Below are 13827 nucleotides of genomic sequence, written 5' to 3'. Positions count from 1 at the left end.
TTATATTAGATGTAAGATAACCCATTAAAGTTTCAAAAGTATGATTTCACTAAAATAGGACTATGTAGTTAATCTTGTCACCATTTTAGGATTCTGATCTTATTTTAAATGTTCTAGCCTCTCTGTGTCTGGGTAATGAGAATTTCAACCTCACGTAAATCACCATGACAAATATCGTCCGAGCACCTTCCAACTTGGCTTCAAGATTCTTTCGGATAATAAAAGCATTAAGCCCCACATCGACCAGACCCTTCTAAATCTTAAAAAGGAATATGCTCTCCCTTTCTCAGCCTTCAAGAGGGGAACACTGTAATGAATTTCCTACAGATGCGCTGGGACTCAAGGGTCATTTGGCTTCAAGTGCATTGCCTCGAGGTCACCCGATATTCTTAGAAAAGTACAAAAGGATTAGGTATGTTCTTAAAGTCATATTGCACTAGAAGGAAAGTGGGGGCAATAGTAAGGACTTGGCCCTTTGTAGCTCATTGTTGGCGGTGATTATGTCTGGAAGCTCAGGAGCCAGCTCACTGTGAGATGCTGTAGCCCTTTTTCGGATATACTTCTGTTTTTTCCCCCTTTTATCACACATGGTCTCACATGTCCATGTGCCGGGACACATGGTATTTTGCCAAATGCTTGCTTTTGTCATTAATTTGCTCTATTTCCTTGATCACGAGCCCAAAAGATGACATTTCCTTTTCTCTAAATTTATTTATTTTGAGGTGGGGAGGGGAAGAGAGAGAGAGAGAGAGAGAGAGAGAGAGAGAGAGAATATCCCATGCAGGCTCTGAGCTGTCAGCACAGAGCCAGACATGGGGCTGGAACTCATGAACCCTGAGAGCATGACCTGAGCAGAAATCGAGTCAGATGCTTAATGGACTGAGCCACGTAGGAGCCCCAAAGATGGCATTTTCTAAGTAATGTTAAGAATTTTCATTGAACCCTGTCCAAGCCATAGTATTCCATGCCCTACAAATAAATTTCCCATTTATACGGGTATTTCAGTCCAATCCTAGAGCACAATTTCCTAGCAGGCAGTTTCAGTTTCTCAGTTTCTTGCTGAGCTGACTGCTCTTGGAGGGGGATCATCAGCCCTCCCCTACGGCTGAAGCAGCAAGTCCTCTATCGCGGGACATCTGAGGAAACTCGGTGGACAGCGGATGGCAGGACATGTTTCCTCGTTTAGCACGAGATCCTGAGCACCTAACCCCGTGCGGGAGGAAGGACTGTCTTCCCTGGAAATCCTTGCAGATGTATGAACATTTGCCTGGGGACGGAAGTCGAAGCAATAATTAAACCCGCAAAAGGGTCCGAGGTTAGGAGCAAAATGTGGCTCCCGTCCCGAGTCACCCAACCGGGTCACTCTGCGAGGCTAAGTAATTTGGCCGCATCCAGTAAACACTCGCAGCCCAGGCCAGCTGGCTCGGCGGGGCCCCAGGGGGAGGGCAGGCGGGGCCTCCCACGGCCGGGCCGGCAGCTTCCCACCCACGCGCCCCCCCAGCCCGAGGGCGCCCAGCCTGTCCCCAGAGCCCCAGCGCCCGGGCTCCGGGAGTTTCGGCCGCCGGCCGGAAGCACGCGCGTAGCGCGCCGGAAGTGACGCTTCCCCGCGCCCGCCCCCGCGAGCGCGTATTTCCGGTGCGCCGCGCCGCGCCGCGCTCTGCTTCGCTGCCCGCCCCTCTGGGAGTCTTGGGTCCACCTCGGGCCGGCGCGATGGGCAAGAAGGGCAAGAAGGAGAAGAAGGGCCGCGGGGCGGAGAAGACGGCCGCCAAGATGGAGAAGAAGGTGTCCAAGCGCTCGCGGAAGGAGGAGGTGAGCGGGGCCGGCGGCCAGGCCCGGCGCCTTCTCCACGCGAGCCACCCGCCCCCTCCGTGCGCGCTGCTGGGGTCCCGGGTCCCGTCGGGCTTCCCTCGGCCGGGAGGCGAGGGGACCGGGCGAGGGCCTCCGCTTCTGAGCCTTGCCCTTCTTCCTTAAAAGTAGGGTGCATGCCCCTCACGGCCGCCCGGAGCCGTGAGCGTCAGTGGGAGCAAGTGCAACTGTGGGGATTCCAGAACGGTTGTTGGCAACAGTGCTGCCTTTTCTCTCCAGCTCTCTTACTTCTCTCTCTCTCTCTCTCTCTCTAGCTCTCTCCTTTCTTTCTCTCTCCCTCTGGCCTCTCGCTGTATCTCCCTCTGTCTTCGCGCCGCCGGGTCTGCGAATGGATCAGTACTGAACTTAGCGTTGAGTATTTTGAGTGTTCTGCTTTCCGTCGGCGGTTGCACATGGACTTCCCGACCTGGGTGATCTACGGTGGTTAGTGACAGTTTGCCGTGTGCCAGGTGCTCTGCTGCCTGGGCTCCGGTCCTCCCGACCGAGTGAGGCAGGCAGCTTTGGCATGCCCACCTGACAGTTAGGAAATCAGCAGCTAACAAGTTACAGAGCTGGGAAGCGGCGCGGGGCTGTAATCCCACCAGATGTTCCCATTCCCGGGCTCTTAACCACGTTGCCCTTTTTCTTCCCGAGCCATTCACGTCTCTGCTCTCTCCTCTGTCAGACAGTGGGATTGGGCTTTGATGCTCTCAGGCTCTTCACCGGTTAAGTCCTAGGGCCCTGCATCCACAGGTCTGGGTCTGAATCTCATCTCTGCCACAACGAGCCGGAAGACCTCAGAGGAGCATGGCCTGCCTGCGCAGCGTCTGTGCCTCAGTTTCTCGCGTGTGAAGTAGGGCTAGTGGCCGCGTGTGCCTGGGTAGGGTTGTGCACAGAAAGACGTTAGTTTTGGGGGAATCTTTAGACCGGTGCTTGGCACATAGTGGGCACTCGGTAACTGTTAACAGGTGTTCACTCATCGTCACACCTCTCTGCAGTGCCCAGTACTTAGATGGCGGTAGCAGCGGCTCCCCCGTGCAGAGAACCTGTCGGGTCTGGGGCCTGGGACTCTGCATGTTGCCTCCACTCATCCTCACAACAGACCTTCGGGATCACTGGTCATCTGATTAGGTCAGGCCCACAGAGGATAACCTCCCTTTCTTAAAGCCAGCTGTGTCATATAACGTAACCTCATGAGAGTGCGTCCCGTCCTTTCGTGGCGGGGGACTGAGGGGGGATCTTGGGGACAGCTTGGAATTCTGCCTGCCACAGAACTCGTGTCTCACATACCCGGTGGACAACTCCACTTGGGTGTCACGCAGATTCCTCCCCCTTCCACGCTGTCGGTATTGAAGCCCTTCTGCCTCCATGGAAGATAATTTCTCAGGTGAATGACATTGGACCAGGAGCCCTGAAGTGATTGTGACTCCCAACACTCCCTTCTCCACCCAGCTCTCTGTAAAGTTCGGCGGGTCAGTTGCCTTGCGTGGCTAACACGGCGGTTTTGCGTTAGGGTTGTAGCCTTTAGGCCACTGCTCACATGAAGTGGCAGGATAGTGGGTGTTTTCGTGGGCTGCGTGAGGGTGAGAATTGGTAGAACCCCTCTGAATCCTAATTTGTCCCCGTGGAGAAAATTGGAAGGTGCCACGTGCAGTTACACACCGGCAGGCTTGCCTTGGAAAAACTCCCCAGCTGCACGAAGACGGGTACAAACGTGGAGCTAGGAGTCTTGTTTGTGAAGACAGAACGTTGGGATTGGCCCAGGCGTTGAGCAGCACGGAGGGTAGAGAAGCCGGACGGAGTCGGAGCTCTGCCACGGCGGAAGTGAAGGGATTCGGCATATCAGGCTGCGGCAGTGTTGGGCAGAACGGCAGGTTGCAAGAGAATACGCAGTACGATGTCAGTGGCGTGGAGGAATAACGCGGGTCACTTAGGGAGATGTTTTTGTGTGGTGAAAGAATAAAGAAGGGCTCGATAGTAAGGCGCCCTCTGTTCCAGGTAGTGGCCGCTTCCTGGGGGCCCGGGGGTGCACGGTGGGGAGGCGGAGGGCTGCGGGTGGCTGTTCAGGCCAAGGACTGTGGCGTTCTGACGAAAGGAGCTGAGAGAAAGCCCTTGGAGCTTAGAGTGAGGAGGTGGGGTGGGAAATGAAATGGGCAGAATGGTCTGGAAGTGTGGGTTTTTTTTTTTTAATTTTTCCTTTTCGTTAACGCTTATTCACTTTTTGAGAGAGAGAGACAGAGTGTGAGCAGGGCAGGGGGCAGAGAGAGAGGGAGACACAGAATCGGAAGCAGGCTCCGGGCTCTGAGCTGTGAGCACAGAGCCTGACGTGGGATTCGAACCCACGAACCGTGAGATCATGACTTGAGCTGAAGTCGGACGCTTAACCGACTGAGTCACCCACACGCCCCTGGAAGTGTGTTTAAGTGCAGGAAGGACATCTGCCTACGTTGCGGGATGAGGGCTGTGGGATGGGGAGGGAGAGAAGCAGGGAAGGAGGCGGGGACACATCTCAGATCCCAGCACAAGCAAGGTGAGGACAGTGAGCTTTCAAGAAGAGACGAGGACAGAAGGACACACTGGGGGTGTGCGATCACTAGTGAATGCAGGGATGCAGACTCTGGCCTGGGAGGAGGGAGACCAGGTTCCAGGGCCGCCCAGCTGTGCAGGTCAGTTGGCACCTTGACTTCTAAGTCTGTTTCTGCACTTGTGAAAATAAACCCAGATTGGCTGCAGGTGATCGTTGCAGAACCCCTGCGTGCAGGCGCCGTTCTGCACAGACTGACTGGTCTTACTTGGAGCTTATCTTTTATTATTTTGGTGGGAAGGAGGAGGAAACAAATAACTGAGCGAGGGAAGTCTCAGAGCCTGCTGTGCAGACAGCGGAGCGTGCTGGCTGGCGGCCCCGGCCTGGCTTTCTGAGAAGCGGTGGAAAGTGCTGGCAGGAAGTCAGGGCCGGCTTGTCTGAATGGAGGGGAGGGCCCTCTGGGCGGAGTGTGAGGGTGTGAGGTGGGGTGCTGCGTGCAGCGTGCGTGCATCTAAGTATACTTGCGAGAAAACTGCCTCTAAGGTCGAGCTCTGAGTACTTTTGCAAATGTCAGATTCTCTGTCTTTAAAATGGGAGGAACACATTCATATTCTCAGATGTGACTGGCCCCTGGTCAGGTCAGACAGTGGGAAAGGTGACCCAGGCCTGACGGCCGCCTGGGGGGCTCAGTCGGTTGAGCATCCGACTCTTGATTTAGGCTCAGGTCACGATCTCACAGTTGTGAGATCGAGCCCCGTGTGTCTCCCTCTCTGCCCCTCCCTCCCCCTCTCCCTCCCTCCCTCCCTCCCTCCCCCTCTCCCCCTCCCTCCCTCCCCCTCTCTCTCCCTCCCTCCCTCCCCCTCTCCCTCCCTCCCTCCCTCCCTCCCTCCCCCTCTCCCTCCCTCCCTCCCCCCCCCCGCCTCTCTCTCCCTGTCTCTCTCTCTCTCTCTCAAAATAAATAAGCATTAAAAAGAGTTTAAGAGCATGTCTCAGGTGTGATTGCTTATCTGCCTTTAGGAAGATCTGGAAGCTCTCCTCGCGCACTTCCAGGCATTGGACGCCACAAAGACTCAGGTCGTGGAGACACCGTGCCCCCCGCCTTCTCCGAGGTAAGTGAGCCAGGGCTCTTCGCTCTGGCTTCTGACGGTTTGCGTACGTCGGACAAGCACTTTAAGTTGGCGCCATGTTGGGGTGCCAGGGTGGCTCAGTCTGCTAAGCGTCCGACTTCGGCTCGGGTGGTGATCTCACGGTTTGTGAGTTCGAGCCCCGCGTCGGGCTCTGTGCTGTCCTCGTGGAGTCCACCTAGGATCCTCTGTCTCCCTCTCTGCCCCTCCCCCGCTTGCGCCCTCTCAAAAATAAACATTTAAGAAAATAAGCAAAGTGGCTCCGTGTTGTCATGAATAACCAGGCACGTGGGACGTCTTCATCATGAAAACCCACTCCCGTTCCAGATAAGCTCCCACACAACGGTTTTTGACTTTTCTTCTGAAGAACGGGACTGAGGCTCTTCTGCCCGGTTGTCACAAGCAACATGGAAGCGGGGTCCCCCAGCTCAGCTGCTCGGTGGGACCGTGCCGTTTGAGAGCTGTCCAGCTGGTCGCGGCTCATGGACTAGAGTGTCACCCCAGTGAGCTCTCCGGTTCTTAAAACGTTTCAAAGCTGTGTGTCTCAGGCACAGACCTCCAAGTCCGTCTTCTGTCGCTGTTTGTTCCTGACGGCAGGTGGGACTTTCGGACGTCAATGTGTGTACGCCATTTTGAAAGAACTTGTGAATTACGTGAGGGACTCCGGTCTCGTAGGGTTTCAGGTACCTCTCGGATGAGCCGGGATGAGCAGGCTTTGGTTTTCCTCTGACTTCTTCCTCTTCTGTGCCAATCCCTGTCCCCTCGGCGTCCGAATTCGGGTTGTGTTGTGATTCGATTTAGGGTTCCGCTCGCTGCCGACAGAGTAGGGGGAAGACATTGCCTGCGTTGAGCTGGGAACCGGGAAAGGCCAGGTGACCCTAGAAAAGGTCCCGCCTTCTTCAGAGAAGGGGAGAGATGCGTTAACTTCACAAGCACCCGAGACTGGTTGAGAAATGATTTGCTCGCTTTCCATCAGGATTAAAACTACCCTTCCTCGCGCCGTGGTTGCAGCTGAACTGAGTTTTACCGGGGCTGTCGTCGGCCTGAGAGTGGAGGCCTGGGGGCCAGCTCTTCCGGAAGGGAGGCGCAGGTGACGGCTCTGACGCTCACACCCCACCTGCCTGGGACACGGGGTTTAGTCCTCGGCTCCTCCGAGGTGGGGGGACGGCGCGCCTGGCCCCGAGCAGAACGGCGTGACGCGGACGGCTACCCAGCGGCCCCCAGGGTTGCGGGTTGTTCCTGTCTTCGTGTGAGAAACGACGTTAAGGGTCCGGCTTGCTTTCCCGCGTATCGGCACGTTCCCATTGAGGCCAGCACGTTCCACGTGTGGTAGACGTGCGTTTTCCTTTGAATCGTTAAAGCAGAGGAGTCCTGGGAGTCCAAGGCTTCGTGTGCACAGCACCCAGGGGGAAGCCACTTTGAACGTGGATGGATTTTTCGTCCCCCTTTTGCTGACATTTTCAAAACCTTTCCTCAAGTGATGTCGTCCCAAGAGCCAGGCTTAATGTTAGGATATAATTTGGAAGGTTAGTGCTTCCCTGGTCCGCTGGGAACACTTTCTGGCAGAAGGGAGTGGTGCTCTGAGCTGAGATCGGCCGTCTTCCGGTCGGCCACCCAGCGGCTTGTCACCTCCTCCTCCTCCATCGTGTTCTGGGAAACACCGTGCAAACTACGGAGTTTCGTGAGCGCGTGTGCCCGCAGGTGTTGGCTGTGCTGTAGTTTAAGGGGGAAGGAAGGGCCATACACTCCTTTCCCTCAGGGCCGCAGGGCTCCGGACGCAGGCCCCAGGAGGCGGACGCGGCCCGGGGCGTGCGCCAGCGACCCTGTGACCCTCCGGGCCTGCCCTGGGTGCTCTTTCCTGGGGGTGCTTGTTACTTTTACACAGGGAAAAAAAAATTTTTTTTTTTTTTTTAAGTTTGAGAGAGAGAGAGAGTGTGAGAGCGAGAACCTCAAGCTGGCTCCGTGCTGTCGGCGCAGAGCCTGCCTTGGGCCTCGGTCGCACAAAGCGTGAGATCACGACCTGAGCCAAGCTCGAGAATCGGACGCTCAGCCACTGAGCCCCCCGGGCGCCCCCACCACAGAAAAGCGTAGTAGGTTAAGTGAAGAAAAGATTCTGCGTTAAAGAGCTTCGGGAACAACTGGTTTCCTTTTGAGACTAAAAAAAATCGTAGTGAAAGATATCTAATGTGAAAGTTTCCATTTCCACCATTTTTAGCTCTACAGCTCACTGGGGTGACTTCCGTTCACGGTGCTGTGCAATAATCCATTTCCGGAAATTTCCATCACCCGCCATGGGAGCACTGGACCTATTAGCAGTCACTCCCGTCCCCCTCCTCTCTGCCCATGGTGGCCTCCACTTTCTGGTTTTTTGGTTTGCCTGTTCTGGATGTTTCATACAAGTGCAATCAGTCTGTCCCTGTGTGTCTGGCTTCTCTCGCTCACTTAGCACAACGTCCTCGAGGCCCACCCACGCTGTAGCGGGAATCTGAGCTGCTTTCCTTTCGGAGAGCAGTAGCGTTCGATTACGTGGAGGCACGGCATTGTGTGTGTCCGGTCAGCTCGTGACACACTCTGCCATTGTTCACGCCTCTTGGCTGTCGTGAGTGATCCTGCGTGGACGTCGCCATACAGGGGTCTGGGTGAGCCTGTTCTCGGTCTTCCTGGGCACATACCAGGGGGCGGAGCTGCTGGGTCCTGTGGTGATTTCGTGTTTAATTGTGAGGCCGTTTGCCACAGCGGTAGCACTATCTTAACACTGGCTTCTTTCCTGCCAACTTTCTCAGCGTCTGAAACGTGTTGTGGACAGTAAATCCCCGAGGGAAGATAGAGTTGCCTCATTTCTCCAACTTCGTTGACCTCGAAACCTTTGTTTTCCTTGATGAACTCCTTCGGAATTAGGTTGCAGTACGCGCCCTGGGGACCCCGCTCGTGGGGATTTTGAGAGAAGTATTTTCCGCTGATGGTTCGTCCTGTCCTCTCACCCCCATCGCTGTCCTGCAGTACTTCCTACTGAGATGGTCTGGGGTGTTTACAGATTCCTTACCCCTGCTCCTTTGTCTTCAGGTGTAATATAAGCACAAAGCTACTGACATTTTAAATTTTTTTAATGTTTTAATTTGTTTTTGAGACAGAGACAGAGACAGAGACAGAGCTAACAGGACAGGGGCAGAGAGAGAGGGTGAGAGAGAATCCCAAGCAGCTCCACACTGTCAGCACAGAGCCCGTTGTGAGTCTCAAACTCAAAAACTGTGAGGTCATGAGCTGAGCCGAAATCAAGAGTTGGACGTCTAATGGACTGAGCCATCCGGGCGCCCCTCGTTTGTATTTTTTTAGGTGGAAGGAGATACTGTATTGAAATGCTCAAACACTGGACTTTTTAGAAAGGCTTTGATTGTGATTCAAGGGCATAGACCCTTAAAGTGTAGGTCTGCTCTGGAAATTTGGGCACTGAGGCGGGAGCTCCTAGACTTCTCACTGCCTGATGGTCTTTAGCCAGGTGCTATGTGAGTCACACAGGTCCAGGGCTGTCCTGGGAGACTGGTGTGGTGGCCGTGAGGTGGCATTTAAGGGTTGGGGCCTTAGCTTCCATTCAGAGTGCCGGGCTTCTACGGGAGTTCGGGGAGGCGATAAAGGCCTCTGATGGGAAGGGAGGCGGGCTCTCAGCGGGGCTCCGCGTGGCCGGATTGCGCGCTGACCGGCCCCTGCTTCTGTCTCGTGTAGGTTGCACGCCTCCTTGTCTGCGCATCCTGACAAAGATGAATTAATCCTTTTCGGAGGTGAATATTTCAATGGCCAAAAAGTAAAGTATATATTTTTTTCTTTTCCCCACAAATTTCCACGGGTCTCATTTTGAGCAAAATTAATTTAAAGCAGCGATATCAAACACGCACCGGTCCCGCCTCGTGAGCTTACAGGGCTGGCACGTGACCTTGTCCTGGACCAGCCACCAGGACCCTCTAGTGACCTCTAGGGTCACTCCTCGTATTTCCTGCTTGAGCTAGACAGGCACCCTGCTCACTCGGGCTGACGTTCGTGCCCGTGAGGCGTTTCCAGGGTTGTTTCCTACCCCTACCAGTGGGGTAGGAAAGTGCTCGTAAATTGTAGAGCTAATTTTCATTTCCGAGCGGGCCAAAAAGACCTGTATTTCAGAGTTGAGTATAAACAGTTAGAAAAGCAGGAGTTCCCTTCCCTCCGTGCTGAGGACCCCTGTGAGTCTGACTTAACCTGTTCATCTTCCACTCTGAATTTTCATGCATTTTAAAAACCAGGCTTGACTTGAAGAGAGAGACAACTTGGGAGCAGCAAGGGATCTTGGTATCTTAGGCCCTAGTAGGCATGGTGGGAAGTCTTTTTCTTTGTCATTATCCCAAAGGCTCCCAGGGGACCAGCCCCAGGCCTCCTGCATCGGTGTGATTTGCATGGCTTTATGAAACCCGTTTCCCGGGGACAGCTAGTGATCGAGATCTCATGTTCCACCTACCGTCGCTTGTGTCGAGGCATCCTTCGTGATACTAAATCCCTCTTCTTTTTCGCAGACATCTGTGTATAATGAACTCTACACCTACAGTATCAGGAAGGATGCCTGGACCAAAGTGGAGATCCCCAATCCGCCCCCGAGGCGCTGTGCTCACCAGGTATGTCGGCATCGACCGTCAGCCCTCCCTCCTTCCCTGGGAGGGCCCTGTTATGTGCTTGGAGAGTTTGTAAGTGACAGGCCGCCCGGCACGGAGAGGCCGGGACCTGCACAGGGTCCTCGCTGGCCGTTCCTAACTTGGACTCGTGCCTGAGCTGCTTCCCTCATGATACGGGGCTGGACGCCTTCTGCAGGCGGCCTGAAGGTCGTGTGAAGAAATCCAGGCAAAGGTGCCTAGTGCCGTGCTTGGCGTGTAGCGGCCACTTGGCGAAACGCTCCTCCGTTCGAGCGAGAGGCTCCCGTGGGCCCAGGTCCTGGTGGCGAGAGAGAGGGATTCCTCGGGAGAAGCGGAATGTTCAGGTGGTTGTTGGGGGACCGGATGGGTCGTAGCCAGAGGCAGCTAAGGCTGATGAAGTCAGCGTGCTGTCGGCTAGTTTCTGCTCACCCTAGGGGGGCCTCCAGGTGCTGTGACTCCACGGGGACAGACTCTCGGTCTTGCTCGTTATCATAGCCCCGTGCTCTGAGCAGCGTCAGGGCACAAAAAATAATTTGGCAACACCTTTCCGGCGTGGACAGGGATGCTTGTGTGTGTCTGCCGTGGTGAGAGTAAACCCCGTGCATGGGACGTGGGGGTCCCTTCTCTGGTTCTTGGCTCACAGGGAGCCTGCTGACCTGGGATTGAGTCGGGAGGAGGGCCTGCCTGCTGGGACTGCATGATCGTCTCGTGCACGTAGAGACTTGAGGGCGTTTGGACTGGTGTGTCTTGTGGAAAGAAAAATGTACTTGGAGGGTTAACGGTCGGATCTCAGTAAGCTTGGGTTTTAGTACGTAACGGAGCTTGAGGAGTTTGATGCGTTCGCTGGAGCCGCCCCAGTTCCTGAGAATGCGCCAGGCCTCCAGGCCGCGGAGGAGGCCTGTCCTGTCCCGGCCGTGGTCTCCCCAAGCCCCCAGCCCTCCCAGATGGCTCATCGGATTCCTGCACCCCAAGAGCACTCACGTTCTGATGGAGCGGTCCCACGCGTGCCATGTCACGTGATGTGGGCTCGGGCTTCTTTGGAGTGTCTTTTTTTTTTTTTTTTTAATTTGTTTTATTTTTATTTTTTAATTTTTGTTTATATTTTTTTAACGTTTATTTTTGAGACAGAGAGAGCATGAGCAGGGGAGGGGCAGAGAGAGAGGGAGACACAGAATCTGAAACAGGCTCCAGGCTCTGAACGAGCTACCCAGGTGCCCCTAGGGAGTTTATTTTCTTATCCATTTTAATCACAGTTACTAACTATGTCCTTGAAGAATTAGGGTCGCAAAAGTCTTTGAGACATTTAAATTCAGTTATTTTGCCAGGGTGCTCAGCAGGTTCTGATTCGTATGCCTTCCTTAGGAGGGATTAATAATATCCTTGTAGTTAAGGTTAGTTTGCTGTTTTCTCTGAATTTCACAATGAATCAGCAACGGGAAACAGAAAATTGGTTGTAAGGTCTTTTGCCTAAAGTTCCTTATAGTCTAGATTCTACTACATTAAATTCTGAGACCTAGAACTTTCCTTCTGGAGCACCTGGGTGGCTTAGTTGGTTGAGCATCTGACTCTTGATTTCGGCTCAGGTCATGCTCCCAGGGTCGTGGGATCAAGCCCTGTGTGGGGCTCCGTGCGGGTGTGGAGCCTGCTTGAGATTCTCCCTCCCTGTCTCCTCCTCTTCCCCTCTCCCCCTCTCTGACACCCTCCCCTCTCCTCTCTCTCCTACCCTCCCTGTCTGCCACCCTCCCCCTCTCCCCCTCTTTCCCACCCTCGTCTCCCCCTCTCCCCTTCTCTCTCACCCTTTCTCCCTCCCTCTCCCCCTCTTTCCCACCCTTGCCTCCCCTCTCCCCTTCTCCCACCCTCTCTCTCCCTCCCTCTTTCCCCTGCTCATGCCCTCTTTCTCAAATTAAAAAAACAACAACCAAAACTTTTTACGGACTAATTTAACATGTTGGAAGTCACATTTTTTTATCTTCTCTTTAACTGGGACTAGGAGAGTAGAAACGGAAGCTTATACGTACACCTTTCTTTTCTCCTAGATTCTGGAGTTTTGGGGGGTGAGGTTTATTTTAGTGTGTAATTGGAGAGTTTAAATGGCTTTTCTAAGAGAATGCAGCCCAGTGAGGGAGAGGGAAGGGCTGTGGCGCCTGCCGAACGTGTGGCCGGGTGTGTGTGGGCTTCAGCTGCTCCGTTTCCCCGGAGAGAGAAGGGAGCGTCCACACCCCTCCGCCTGGACCCTTGAGGATGCCGCCACCCGCGGGAGTGCGCCGTGGAGAAGTGGGGGAGGGTGACGAGGACGCGGCAGTCGTGACATCATGTCTCCTTGATGGTTTCTCCCGAAGTAGTAACTAAGTCAAATGCAAGTGAGACCAAAGGCATTCTCTCCTGAAACAGAGAACGGCTTGTGGTTGGATACACGTCACCCGTGTTCTCACTGGCCTGGTGCGTCAACGAGCAGGAGTGGGCTACGGAGAAGGGTTGGTCTATGGAAAATGCCCCCGCAATATCCGCGATGGTCCATGTGAGCTGCAGAAAGCGTTAGCCTCCATCTAAATAATGGCTGCACTCCGGCCCGTCTGAGCAGGCGTGCAGGGGTCCTGGACTGCTCCCCCAGGAAATACGAGGGGTCTTTTACCCTCCAGGCACCCTCTGGGGCTCGGATATGGCGACCAAAGAGACAAATTTGCTTCTCCCGAAGACGTCCCGTGGTTTGTGTCTTCTCTGGTCCTGATGGCATCGTGCGCTTTTAGGACTTGGCTTTCACGAAGCTGAAGCATGACGCTGGTGTCCGGTCCACTTCGAGTCTGTTAGTTTGGATTCCGATGGGCTTTTTTTTTTTTTTTTTTTTTTTTTTTGGCATTTAGAGGGAGACTGGGGAAACATGACTTTCTTCCAGTTAATGCAACAACAAATAGACCCAAGTGCCTGGGAGGCACACGGCCTTGTGGGACAGGTCAGAAAGTGGTGCTGTCGTGCCTCGTCCGCGCGGTCACGGGGCGGGGCTGTGTCTTCGCGAGGTGCGGTTGTCCGTTTCAACGGTTATTCAAAGTCACTGTGTGTACGTGTGTGTGAATATATATATGCTTAAAGTTGTTTTATTATGGAAACTGGTCTGGATCACCCGGCAGAAGAACCAAGTGGCACTCGGGGATCTTGGAAGGACGGAGGTTTATTTTACACTGGTGGGCTCAGAGAAGAGATCATTGTCCAGAGATCTGAGCACTGAATGCAGGCGGGAAGGGTAATTTATAGCGTCCTCTTCCGCATTCGTGACGGCTTTTGCACGCGTGCGGCAAACGGGGCAGGAAGAACCCAGAAGAGGAGTCTCTCTAAGCTGGGAATTAGAGCTTTAGTCCCATCGGCCATCTTAGGCTGCAGAACTTTACTTATTTTCCCAGCAGTAGTATTTTGGCGCCTGAGGCAAGCAGGGTGGGAACAAGAATCTGGGAGGGCAGTCTTCAGGCAGGGACTGAAATTCGCTTATCAGTCCTGCTGGCCATCATATAACAGATTTTTCCCTAACAGTTTGAACTTTATTGCCCTATATCCCAGATACAAAAATAATCACTCAGGGGGGCGCCTGTGTGGCTCTGCTGGTTAAGTGGCCGACGTAGGCCCGGGTCCTGATCTCACGGTTCATGAGTTCGAGCCCCGTGTCGGGCTCTGTGCTGACAGCTCAGAGCCTAGA

The 13827-nt window shown here is 54.3% G+C and overlaps 1 protein-coding gene across 2 annotated transcripts in view; it reads left to right on the top strand.

The window, feature by feature from the left end:
- Positions 1 to 1639: 1639 nt before the first annotated feature.
- The window catches only part of KLHDC4 (kelch domain containing 4), a 51040-nt gene continuing 38852 nt past the window's right edge, over positions 1640 to 13827 (top strand). Inside the window, exons 1-4 of one of the 2 annotated variants that reach the window (XM_081791583.1) lie at positions 1640 to 1809; positions 5387 to 5478; positions 9214 to 9292; positions 10029 to 10127. In XM_081791583.1, coding sequence (XP_081647709.1) covers positions 1711 to 1809; positions 5387 to 5478; positions 9214 to 9292; positions 10029 to 10127 — 369 coding nt within the window. In that variant the 5' untranslated portion in view covers positions 1640 to 1710. Of the gene's footprint in view, positions 1810 to 5386; positions 5479 to 9213; positions 9293 to 10028; positions 10128 to 13827 lie in introns of those variants that run through there. The other variant, XM_081791584.1, reaches the window with a different exon arrangement.

Source organism: Panthera onca, chromosome E2 (assembly GCF_046562875.1).
Source record: "Panthera onca isolate mPanOnc1 chromosome E2, mPanOnc1 haplotype 2, whole genome shotgun sequence".
Classification (NCBI taxonomy): domain Eukaryota; kingdom Metazoa; phylum Chordata; class Mammalia; order Carnivora; family Felidae; genus Panthera; species Panthera onca.
This window is presented reverse-complemented; position numbering and strand designations above follow the sequence as displayed.